The sequence below is a fragment of the Theropithecus gelada genome, chromosome 6, assembly GCF_003255815.1.
Source record: "Theropithecus gelada isolate Dixy chromosome 6, Tgel_1.0, whole genome shotgun sequence".
Classification (NCBI taxonomy): domain Eukaryota; kingdom Metazoa; phylum Chordata; class Mammalia; order Primates; family Cercopithecidae; genus Theropithecus; species Theropithecus gelada.
In genome coordinates, this window is record NC_037673.1 from 72,154,541 (window position 1) to 72,166,978 (window position 12,438).

Genomic DNA, 12,438 nt, shown 5'->3' on the forward strand with positions numbered 1-12,438 from the left:
TTCAGATGCACATTCGAGTTCTAGATGCTTCAGTTAAGGATGCACCCAACTTTGGATTATACAGACAACTAAGGGGAAAGCGTAATAAATACACGTTCTCAAAGGTTGTGCTCCAGCCCCCATCAAACCAGACATACTAACAAGTGGCAGGTTAGCTGCTTAAAATTTCAGTCTATTATTAAGCTCTTCTAAGAAACTAAAGCTTGAATGTAGGTTTGAAGGAAAGATTGAATCTAGTATTGATTTTCTTCTTTCAGGATTGGAACAGGGAACTTCCCTGACATTTACATCAAGCTATCAATACGTATTGATTAAATGAATAGGCTATCCTTCTTTTCTCTATATATAAACACCCTAAATTACAAGGAAAACTGTCCAGCAATCTAGCAATGCATTACTTACGAAAATAATTATCTATTGGACAGACTTGTTTATATTTGAGCAATGACCCATTTGTCTTTTTTTATGGTACATTATCTGTCTTCAAAGAATGTGCACATCTTGGGTGCACATTTGCTGAATGCAATATCCACATGCAAGAAAAATGGTGGGGAGTACTTGTTTAGAGTGAGAGATTCTTTCCTGAGAGTAGCAGAGAGAAAATGTTACCGTATTAATTTAGAAGTCTTAGAAGTCTTTAGGGAGAAATAGTCTCTTCTTTTGTTAACAAGAATTGAAAACAGAATTCAATCCTAGGAAAGAGAGCTTGTGACCGATTTGGAATTCCTTCCTGTGTTAGGTTGGAAGCAGATGTAATGTGGGGAAATTGTGTAATTTCATAGGAAGACTGTCCTGTTTACTGTCTGTCTTCTGTGTGGAGGCGTCCGTGTGCAGACACAAGCACAGCAGTAGCAGGATTTGCCAAGCCTGTGGCCATGTGCTTGCCCCTTTCTCTAAGGAAGATGTAAGAACTTCAAAATAAGCGCTTTAAAAAGAAGTTACTAGGAAATTTTGTCAGAATAAAAGGTAGAAGCTGACCACCTAAATCATTTTCAAAGAAAACAGCCAAATCAGTTGCCCTGTCTCATCAGAGAACAAGAACATAAATTTATCCATCTTGCATATTTTGTTCTTGTCTCTTAATTTTCCCTCCAAAACATCTTATGTACCGCCTTTCCAGACTTTGCCCAGTCTTTGTATCACCTCTATTATTTATTTAATGCCTTTCTTTAAATCAACTCACCTTTTTAAAAACAACACATAATTTATTTGCTTTAAAACAAAGTACCTCTACTATAGTGAAAAACTAGCCTGCTTTGCCATACACAGAAACTTTAGAAGAAAATAAGAATAGTGAAAACAAAATAGTTGGATACAGTCACTTCCTTGCCTTGAAGTTATGCATCTGAGGTGTGTTCTCTCTTTGTTAACAACCCTGCATGTGTCAGGGAAATGTTAAGAAAAATTTAGCATTAAACAGATACTCTCCCCTTCGCTGATCTTAAAGATGAGAAGAGAATGGAAAAGGCAGTAATCAAGACAGTGCTATGCTGACATAAGGTTAGGCATAAAGACCAACGGGATAGAATCAAGAGTCTAGAAATAAGCCATCGCATTTATGGTCAATTCATTTTGACAAGGGACTAAGTTCAATGGGAAAATAGTGTCTTCAAATGGTGCTGGGACAGCTGGAAATTCAAATGCCAAAGAATGTAGTTGTGCCCCTTCCTTCCGCTCTATACAAAAAGTGAACTCATAATGGGTCATGGACATAGATGGAAGAGCTAAAACTATAGATCTCTTTGAAATAAGATATAGGAGTAAATCTTTGTGACCTTGGATTAGGCAGTAGTTTCTTAGATATGACACCAAACACGCAAGCAGCAAAGGAAGGAAATAAACTAGACTTCATCAAAATTGAAAACTTTTGAGCTATAAACAGAAATATCAAGAAATTGAGGCTAGGCATGGTGGCTGACACTTGTAATCCTGGTACTTTGGGAGGCCAAAGCGGGAGGATTGCTTGAGGCCAGGAGTTCGAGACCAGCCTGAGCAACATAGTGAGCCCCCATCTCTGCAGAAAAGGAAAAAAAATTAGCTGGGTGTAGTGGTGCATTCCTATAGTCCTAGCTACTCGAGAGAATTAAACAGGAGGATCCCTTAAAGCCAGGAGTTTGAGGCTGCAGTGAGCCATGATCATGCCATTGTACCCTAGGTGACAGAATGAGACCTTGACTCATTAAAAAAAAAAAAAAAAAAAAAATCATCCAGGTGCAGTGGCTTACACCTGTAATCCCAGCATACTGGGAGGCTGAGGCAGGTGGATCACTTGAGGCCAGAAGTTCAAGACCAGCCTCGCCAACATGGAGAAACCCTGTCTCTACTAAAAAATACAAAAATTAACCAGGTGTGGTGACACATGCCTGTAATCCCAGCTAGTTGGAAGGCTGAGGCATGAGAGTCACTTGAGCCTGGGAGGTGGAGGTTGCAGTGAACCACTCCAGCCTGGGCAACAGAACGAGAATTTGTCTCAAAAAAAAAAAAAAAAAAAAAAAAAAAAATTGAGAAGACAACCAAGAGAATGAAAGAAAATAATTGTAAATAATGTATTTGATTGCGGACTTATATTCAGAATATATAAAGAAATCCTACAACTCAATGATAGAAACATAATCCAATTTAAAAATTGGACAATTACACATCAAAGGACACAATCAACTGAGTGAAAAGATAACCTATGGAATGGGAGAAAATATTTGTAAATCACGTGTCTGGTAAAGGGTTAATATCTAGAATATATAAAGAATTCCTACAAATCGACAACAAAACAACCCAATTATAATATGAACAAAGGACTTGAACAGATGTTTTTCCAGAGAAGTATACAGATGGTCAGCATCACTAATAATTAGAGAAATCAAAACCGAAACTGCAAGGATATACCACTCACACCCAGTAGGATGATTAATATCAAAACAAAACAAACAACAACCAAAAAAAAAAAACTGAAAATAAGTGTTGAGAAGGATGTGAAGAAAATGTAACCCTTGCACCCTGTTGGTGGGAATGTAAAATGATGCGGCTGCTGTGGAAACAGTATGGTGGTTCATCAAAAATTTAAACATAGAGGCTGGAGTATGGCGGCACGATCGATTTAAAAAAATGAAACACAGAATTACCTCATAATCTAACAGTTCCACTTCTGGAAGTATACCCACAGAAAATTGAAAGCAGAGTCAAAGAGTTATTTGTTCACTCATGTTCATAGCAGCATTGTTCACAACAGCCAAGCGTCTATCACTAGATGAATGGATAAAATGCGTTATATTCATACAATACGATATTCAGCTTTAAAAAGAAGGAAATTCTGATACATGCTACAACACGGAGGAACCTTGAGGACATTATGCTAATTGAAATGAGCCAGTCACAAAAAGACAAATACCGCTTACATAAGGTACCTAGAGTAGTCAAATTCATAAAGGTATATTTGTGGTTTCCAGGGGATAGAAAGAAGACATAATGGAGAGTGATTACCAATGGGTACACGGTTTCTTTTAGGGTAGTGAAACTGTTCTACAGTCAGAGGGTGGTAATGGTTGCACAGCTCTGTGAATACACTAGAAGCCATTCCATCGTACATTTTAAGTGAGTGGATTTGATGTATCTGAATTCATTTTGGTAAAGCTGTTGGAAAAAAGATTGAAAATGGAAAAGGAACTAGCTTTTCATTATGATGCAGGATTTTTAAAAAATAGTTGCTCAGAACAACAAATGTTACCTCCTGTCTCCAGGATTACTAGTTCCATACTTTGGAAATGTTGTTTCAATGTAATTAGAAATGCGAGCAAAAACAGATGTGTTGCTGTTCGTGTATAAGGTTGTAACAATTAAACCAACTCCGCTAAAATTTGTTTAAATTTTTAAAAAAACAAGAACCAGATGTGTTGTCCTTCATGGTTTCCCCCAAGTGCTGCTACCCCTCAGGAGTTAACGCTGTTTCCTCTAAGACCTGGCAAGACACCCCAACAGATGTTACTCATCTTTGGGCCTTCTTAGGATCAGGAAAGGGGAAACCACTCAGGACATCTAGGTCTCTTACGTCCTTACCCAGGAGAGATCTTCATTGCAAGACAGATTGAAACAGCTAATAGTAGTGATTAAGAAGAAAATGACTGTAGTGTTTGATTACTGCATAGAAATGTAAATGCCCTTCCAGTTTGTTACCAACGTTAGCTGAAAGACCTGCCTCATTCTGGACTCTTTCCCCCAACTTTGACTTTTTCTATGGAGGAAGAGCGAAGCACAGAGATCAGGTAGTAGAAGGCTACTCCTTGGCAGACCTTGCTGAAAAAGGGTTTATGAACATGTTTCTCGCTACAATTTCTTGATGTACAGTAGGTACTTCCCTCTAAGATACAATAAAAACTGTCTCTATGTCTCTGATTTTTATAAATGTCATACTTGTGTTTAAGATTTAAATAGTATGAGGAGGACATTATGAAAAATTTCATATAAATATGGTACAGTTGAGAATTTACTTTTTTCTTTGTGTGTGTGTTGCTTTCTACATAAAGCTCCTGTTGGAACACCAGGATGCAATTGCCCCTGAAAAAAATGACTTACTGAGTGAATTGCTGGGGTCGCTGGGAGAGGTGCCAACCGTGGAATCTTTTCTTGGTAAGAGCTTGTTCCTTCTACCTATCCCTTGGTTTTTGTTTAATAGGGTTGGTTGGTTGGTTGGTTGGTTGGTTTTCCTATCCTAGATAAAACAGTTTCTTTTGGAATTGAATGTTTAAGCATATTTAAAGAATAACAACTACACTTGCCCCTTCCTACAGTGAGAGTTCTATAATTGATAGAGTCCGGGATTATAAAATAATTCAGTATTTTTGAAGGTAAGCTCCAGATATGTAAAAAAGGAATTGTCAACCCGTATTATACAGAAAGAAGGCATCGTTAAAGAACCAAATTTATTAGAAAATGAGAAATAATTTTATTAACAGTTATCCTTTTTAGTAATTTGTTTGTATTTGAAATACCTATGTCCCATGTCATTTTAATTTTTCAATCGATATTTTAAAAGCCACTTTAGCTATAGGAGAATGTGGGTTTTGTGAAGACCATGATCTCCCATTTAATTACTGAGCCTGTCTTTCCCACAGAACTTTTATGTTATGTTATTGGTGCCATCATCACAAAGAGTGAATTGTAAAAATAACACTAGGATTTTTTCCTTACAGGAGAAGGAGCAGTTGACCCCAATGACCCTAACAAGGCAAATACATTAAGTCAGCTTTCAAAGACCGAGATTTCTCTTGTCTTGGCAAGCAAATATGACATAGAGGACGGTGAAGCTATAGATAGCCGAAGCCTCATGATAAAGTAAGTTTGGGGATTAAAGGGCACATGTCTCCAAATGCACATCTTAAACCATGCAAATTCAAATAAGGCTAAATCCCAACTAATTTATTTAAAAGTATGTGAACATTGGCCAGGCATGGTGACTCACGCCTGTAATCTCAGCGCTTTGGGAGGCTGAGATAGGCGGATCACGAGTTCAAGAGATTGAGACCATCCTGGCCAACATGGAGAAACCCCATCTCTACTAAAAATATAAAAATTAGCTGCGCGTGGTGATGCATGCCTGTAGTCCCAGCTACTCGGGAAGCTGAGGCAGGAGAATTGCTTGAACCCAGGACGCAGAGGTTGCAGTGAGTGGAGATCGTGCCACTATACTTCAGCCTGGCAAAAGAGCAAGACTCAGTCTCAAAAAAAAAAGTTTGTGAACGTTGAAATCTATTATGTTTATCCATCAAACATCTAATCGAGGGATAATAGACTGTAGAATTTAGGAAGGAATTAAATATTACAATAGTTTACAACACCTTCCTTGGTTTTTAGTTTTCCATGTAGTAATTTGATTTTTTTCCTTTGAGAAATGATTAACTCAGCTTACATAAGTCCTTAGGTAACTGAAGAGAAATATCTATTACAGAGTGGCCAGAACATTAGTAAGGAAATCCAGTTAACCAACGTTAATTTCCAGTATAGAGTCATGTAAAAACACATACCTACGATAAGACATTATGATAGCATCTGATTTATTGGCCTTCCTTCCTATTAAACTGATCCTGGATATGTTTACCAGCTTTGACTTTATTTGTACCCTACTTCCTGCCACCAAAGACTTCAAGTGAAGCATTCACACTTTAAATAATACTATCTTTTCTCCATCAAAGAATCAAGGATATTCCACATCCATCCTTTACACACAGAGTAAGAAAGAGAATGAGATTCATGATACAACACCATAAATCAAAAGCACACGCTGACCAAGCAATCAGTTTTCAAGAACTTACACAGACCCGAGAGTGCGTGTCCGTACATTAGAACAGTTTTGTATTGGGGTGAGATGGAAACTGGAAGTGGAAAAATGAGGACAAAAGGGAACAAGTGTGTGTTGAAACAATACTTCACATATTACTTCCAAGCTACCTGTCCTGAGTTCTGAGGTTGTTTTTATTTGTGGCAAGAGCTTTCTCTCCTGCCACTGATGTGCTGAAGTGTGCTTGAAATGTGAATGAAAACAGCATTCATCTCCACTTAATTTTTTTTTTAAACATTCAATCATCTATGAAAACAACAGGAAGAACTTCCTCACTGTGCTGTGTTGATATGTTCTTCTCTTAGGCTTGTTGATTTTGTCCTCAGATCATCTGAGGCTCCATTTGGTCATGCAGCATTTGGTCAATGCTTGTCTACCTACTCTGTGTTCATGCACTGGGCTTGAGACTGGGATACAACAGTGGGCAAGCTGGTAACAGCCTCTGTCTTACAGGGGTGGAGAGCACAGCTCGACAGTAGGACCGTGACCAAGTTGCAGGACTAGGACTTACCCTTGGCCTCACAAGAGTTGAGGGCAGTTCTTTTTGACTACAGATTACCAAGGCAGATCAAACTTTCAGGGAGACAATTCAGGACAGGGCAGGAGAGAAAGGGGGAGAAAGTCTCCACCCTGGGTTCCTCTGAACAAGTGCCAATTATAAAGATAACTGGAAATACAGATTGTGTGGTTTTGCCATGTAAATGAAATTAGGGCAAGTATCCCATGATCTCATAAGCTTTGTCCTTTAGAAGTAATGGGAAGAAATTTTTTCTTAATTAGTTTTGTCTGCTATTTCAACATTATTTTCTAAATGCAGTCAACTCAAATGTCTGCATGATGTCTGAGAATCACAATTTGAGTAGTTCGAAGTATCAGATCATCTGAATATCATATATATTTATACTTATTCCTGAGCACCAGTCTCAATGATTCTGCAAATTCTAGGAAATCACATTTTAAAGATAAAACCATAAAAGTCAGGCCTGTCTGGAAGCAATGTGTCTTAGCCTGGGAAACCTGGGACGTTGTCCTGTTTGCCTTACCCATTACCCAGCCTCGGCCCTTGTGTGGCTCTCCCCCAGTCCCCAGTGTGTGTTGGAAACAAACACTATCCACTTCTTTAATCACCACACTATATAGAGCCAGCAGTGGGTTTATTTTTTATTGTGGTAAAATACACATAAAACTTACCATTTCAGCCATTTTAAAGCGTACATGCATTTAGTACATTCACAGTGTGCAACCATCACTGTCGTCTAGTTTCAGAACATTTTTATCAGATGTGAACCCTGTATGCATTAAGGAGTCATTCCCCATTCCCCGCTGCTGCCCAGCCCCTAGCAACCACTAGTCTGCACTCTATGTCTTTGAACTTTTGCCTGAAGATATGAAGTCGTATCTCACTGTGGTTTTGGTTTGTACTTTTCCAATGACCAAAAATGTTGAGGATCCTTCCATGTTTGTCATCCACTTGTGTATTTATGTATTCTTTTTGGAGAAATGTCTGTTTAAGTCCTTTGCCCATTTTAAAATTAGGTTGTTTGTGGTTTTGTTCCTCAGTTGTAAGAGTTGTTTATATATTCCGGGTACTGGACCCTTATCAGATATATGATTTGCAAATATTTTTGCCCCTTCTGTGGGTTCTCTTTTACTCTCTTGATAATGTCCTTTTCTGCACAAGTGTGTTTTTTTTTTTAATTTTGATGAAGTCCAGTTTATCTGTTTTTTTTGTTGTTGTTGTCGTTGCTTGTGAGATTTACCCTAATGTTTTCTTCTAAAGGTTCTATAGTTTTAGCCTTTACAGTTAGGTCTATTAACCCTTTTTGAGTTAATTTTTGCGTGTGGTGTGAGACAGGTGTCCACCTTCATTCTTTTTTGTTGTTGTTGTTTTTTGTTTGAGACGGTGTCTCGCTCTGTCACCCAGGCTGGAGTGCAGTGGCACGATATTGGCTCACTGCAAGCTCTGCCTCCTGGGTTCATTCCATTTTCCTGCCTCAGCCTCCTGAGTAGCTGGGACTACAGGCACCCGCCACCATGCCCAGCTAATTTTTTGTGTTTTTAGTAGAGGCGGGGTTTCATTGTGTCAGCCAGGATGGTCTTGATCTCCTGACCTCGTGATCCGCCCACCTCAGCCTCCCAAAGTGCTGGGATTACAGGCGTGAGCCACCGCACCTGGCCCCACCTTCATTCTTTTGCATGTGGATGTCCAGTTGTCCTAGCACCATTAGTTAAAGAGACTATTCTTTCTCCATGGAATGGTCTAGGCACCCTTGTCAAAAACTAATTGACCATACATGTATGGTTTTATTTCTGGATTCTCAATTCTACTCCATTCACTTATATGTCTATCCTTGTACTAGTGCCACACCATATTGCTCACTGTAGCTTTGTAGTGAGTTTTGAAATAGGGAAGTCCTCCAACTTCTTTCTTCTTTTCCAAGATTGTTTTAGTCTTGCAGTTGAATAGGTCTCTTGCAGTTATATGTGAATTTTAGGATCTACTTTTCCATTTATGTGAAAAAGGCTTGAGGTCAGTGTTTTAATAGAGGCCCTAAGTCTTTTATGCTCAAAGGCCTTCCTCTTGGCATACTGTGAGATCTTACTGTTGGCCAACCACTTTACTAAGCAGCCCAGTGATCAATGTAGGTAACAAACTGAAATCAACACTGAGTGGTTAGCCATCCCTGAAAGTGAAATGTGGGTATTGCCCAAAAGATTTAATAGAATTAGCTCTATGATTTTAGTCAAGCCCTGCTTCTAAATATGTTTCCTTTAAAGTACATATTTGAAAAATCTTGATACTAACAGATAATTACAAAGTGCAGCATTGACAGGGAACCTGAAAACTGAGTCTTTTTCTTTAAGGCAGGGAAACTAAAGTCTAGAAGTACCAGTATCAGTCCATGGCCTGTTAGGAACCAGGCCGCACAGCAGGAGGGGAGCAAGTGAAGCTTCATCTGTATATACAGCTGCTCCCCATCGCTGGCATTAATACCTGAGCTCCACCGCCTATCAGATCAGTGGCAGCATTAGATTCTTATAGGAGTGTGAGCCCTATTGTGAACTGCACATGCAAGGGATCTAGGTTGCACACTCCTTATGAGAATCTAATGCCTGATGATCTGTCACTGTCTCCCATCATCCACAGATGGGACTGGCTGGTTGCAGGAAAACAAGCTCAGGACATCCACTTATTCTGTATTATGGTGAGTTATATAATTATTTCATTGTATATTACAATGCAATAATAATAGAAATAAAGTGCAGGATAAATGTAATGTACTTGAATCATCCTCCTGAAATCATACCCCCACACTGTCCGTGGAAAAATTGTCTTCCACAAAACCTGTCCCTGGTGCCAAAAAGATTGGGGACCACTCCTTTAAAATATTGACTTGAACACCCTCATGAGAATGATTTTTTTCCAAGCTAATAAACCAAATTTGAAACTCAAGCATAAGATGTAGTTCTTGAGATTCATTAGAGAACCAAATTTAACTAAGACAGTGACTTTTATAAGTTATGAAGTGGATAGACATGAAATGCAGAGCAACTGGGATGTGAAAATACCTAGCTTTTCTCTATCAAAAACCTATTCTGCTTTTTTGTTAAACAGATTGTGTTCTTAACTTTCAGAAATGCCCTTAAGTTTAATTACAATGTCACTAGCTTTCCAGTCATGAGTAGCTCATCTTCATGGGGGCCCCCACAGTAGCAGAATTTGAGGCATTGTTAATCCTTATGCTTGTAAATTTAATTCCATGCTAGTCTCATAATTCTTACTCATTAGATGAGGATGAAGATGATGATAATAGCAAACACCTATGTAGTGCTTACCATGGACCAGAGACAGTTTTTATATACTCTATGTGTGTGTGCATATGCACACACACACCAAATGCGAAGTGCTCCAGAATGCCAAACCTTTTGCGAGCTGACACTGCTCAAAGGAAATGCTCGTTGGAGCATTTTGAATTTTTCGGATTTAGGATGCTGAACCAGTAAAGTATATAATGCAAATATTCCAAAATCTGAAAAGATAAAAAGTCTGAAACACTTTTGGGCCCAAGCATTTTGAAAAAGGGGCACATAATCTGTAAAGAGAGAAAAAGAATAACATGTGCGTATATATATTAAAATAAATGTGTAAAATATGTATGTAATATTCTCAGCAACCCCAAGAGAGTGGAGGTTATTATCAATATTTTACAGATGAGGAAACCAGGCACAGAACAAATATAAACCTTTTCCTGGGTAATACCGTTACTAAGTGGAGCAGAGATTCAAACCCACATGATTTTAAATCCTCCAGGGCCTACACTCTCGATAATAAACTTTTACAACTTGTCCAGGGCAATGTCATTGTTCTTTGCATTCTTAAGAATCTTAGAATAAATAATGAGAATTATTAGCTGAGCAGTTACTGAGTAACGGAGGCTGGAGTATTTTTCCAGGACAAAGAGGAGGGACAAAGGGCACATATCAGAGTAGGAAGAAACATTTATTTCTTTTTTCCTTGTGTATGTTTATAGAATAGAGAACCTCAGTTTGGGCTATTGCTATTTTTATAATACTACCAAGCACAGGGATATTTAAAAAAAAAAAAAAAAAAAAAGAAGAAGAAGAAGAAGAAGAAGAAGAAGAAACCTGGTCTAGGAATCCTAAAACCTAGTCGAGGGGTCTTAGGATGACATACGGTGATAACCTCAATCTATCGCTTATTAACCATGGAACTCAGCAAGTTGCCTTGCCATCGGTTTCTCCTCCATAATGTAGAAGAGACGGGAAAGGAAGGGCTATGATGATCACATGAAATTATAATTAATACCATATAAATTATATAGAACCATGCAATTGTCAACCTTTCATTATAACTTATGATGCAACTTAAAATATGTGATCCTTCTGGCCTTAATTAAGCTTAGTTTCCCACAAAAGTATGTGCGTTTAAGTAGAAGGCAATATTTGTGGTTTTTAATCATACTTAGCTGCTTGAGTTCTTAAATTGTCATCTCTTAAGAATTTCCTATCACATGATTAAGTTTAGGTCCCATGATCCCAGCTGAAAGATTTCCTTGTTTTTTGGTCCAAACTAGCAGGAGCACTAAATGGCTAAGGTGATATTTGAGATCTGGAGCTAATAATGTAAATTATGTTTTTAGGATTTTAAATATTGAAAGTATTCCTTAGTGTCCACAAACACTGATTCCTTTTCAACCTTGGGCACACTAGAAGCAGATGACAGAGGGAGAGCTTCAGGAATGCTACTGGTAATAATAGATGCCATATGAATGGAGTGGCCAAACCCAAGAGGCCACACCAGCTTACAAGCGCCATATGGGCTCATTTATCTACAGTGGAATTTGAGCACAGCTATGATGAATAAACACCCTGGTGTATTTCTTTCTCTTTTTTTCTTAATTCTTTTTCAAAATTAGATACCTCCTCATTAAAGGAGGGCAAGACCCGTGGTTTGGATCAACCTGTCTTACATATTTGAAGAGCCCCAATGCCAATACTCTAAGCAGTTGATTTATGCTGGTCAGACCATATCCAGAATGTTATATTTGGACTGGGGTGGGAAGGGGAATGCATGTTAAGGTCATTGGCAACTGGAATGTGAGCAGGACTGTGAGCTCTTTGCAGATGCCATTGTGAGGAGCTTTAAGGGACTGAGCGGTTTCACTTGGAAAAAGGAAATATGGTAGAAGAGGGGATAGAGGGACACAGTCTTGGCATTTCTCTGTAGGTTTTTCAGAAGCTGCTGATTTGGAAAGGGAATTGGACTTGTTTCCTGCAGCTCTAGTCTCTTAGGTTTTAGTTGCCACATTTGTACAATCAGGGATTGGATTGTTTTTCAAAGGTCTCCCTCCGGGCCACAGTCCTGTGACTAACCAGGTTCCATGACTGGGTGGCCCTGGAAGGCAGGCCTCTAGAGTGAGCTCCTGTTTGAGAATGGAATGTGCCAATATTGTACTCTCCCAAAGAAATTTAATATAAGCCACATGTAATTTTAAGTTTTCTAGAAGCCTCATTTTAAAAAGAAATAGATGAAATTGATTCTAATAATATATTTCATTTAACCAAATATGTGCAAAAATATTTAAATA

General features: G+C 38.5%; 1 protein-coding gene across 4 annotated transcripts in view; it reads left to right on the forward strand.

Annotated features, from left to right (window-relative positions):
* IQGAP2 (IQ motif containing GTPase activating protein 2) overlaps nt 1-12,438 on the forward strand; it is a 310,751-nt gene that overhangs the window by 280,746 nt on the left and 17,567 nt on the right. For all 4 annotated transcript variants that reach the window (XM_025387819.1, XM_025387820.1, XM_025387821.1 and 1 more), the window contains 2 exons: nt 4,518-4,620; nt 5,184-5,325. In XM_025387819.1, coding sequence (XP_025243604.1) covers nt 4,518-4,620; nt 5,184-5,325 — 245 coding nt within the window. The remainder of the gene's footprint in view (nt 1-4,517; nt 4,621-5,183; nt 5,326-12,438) is intronic.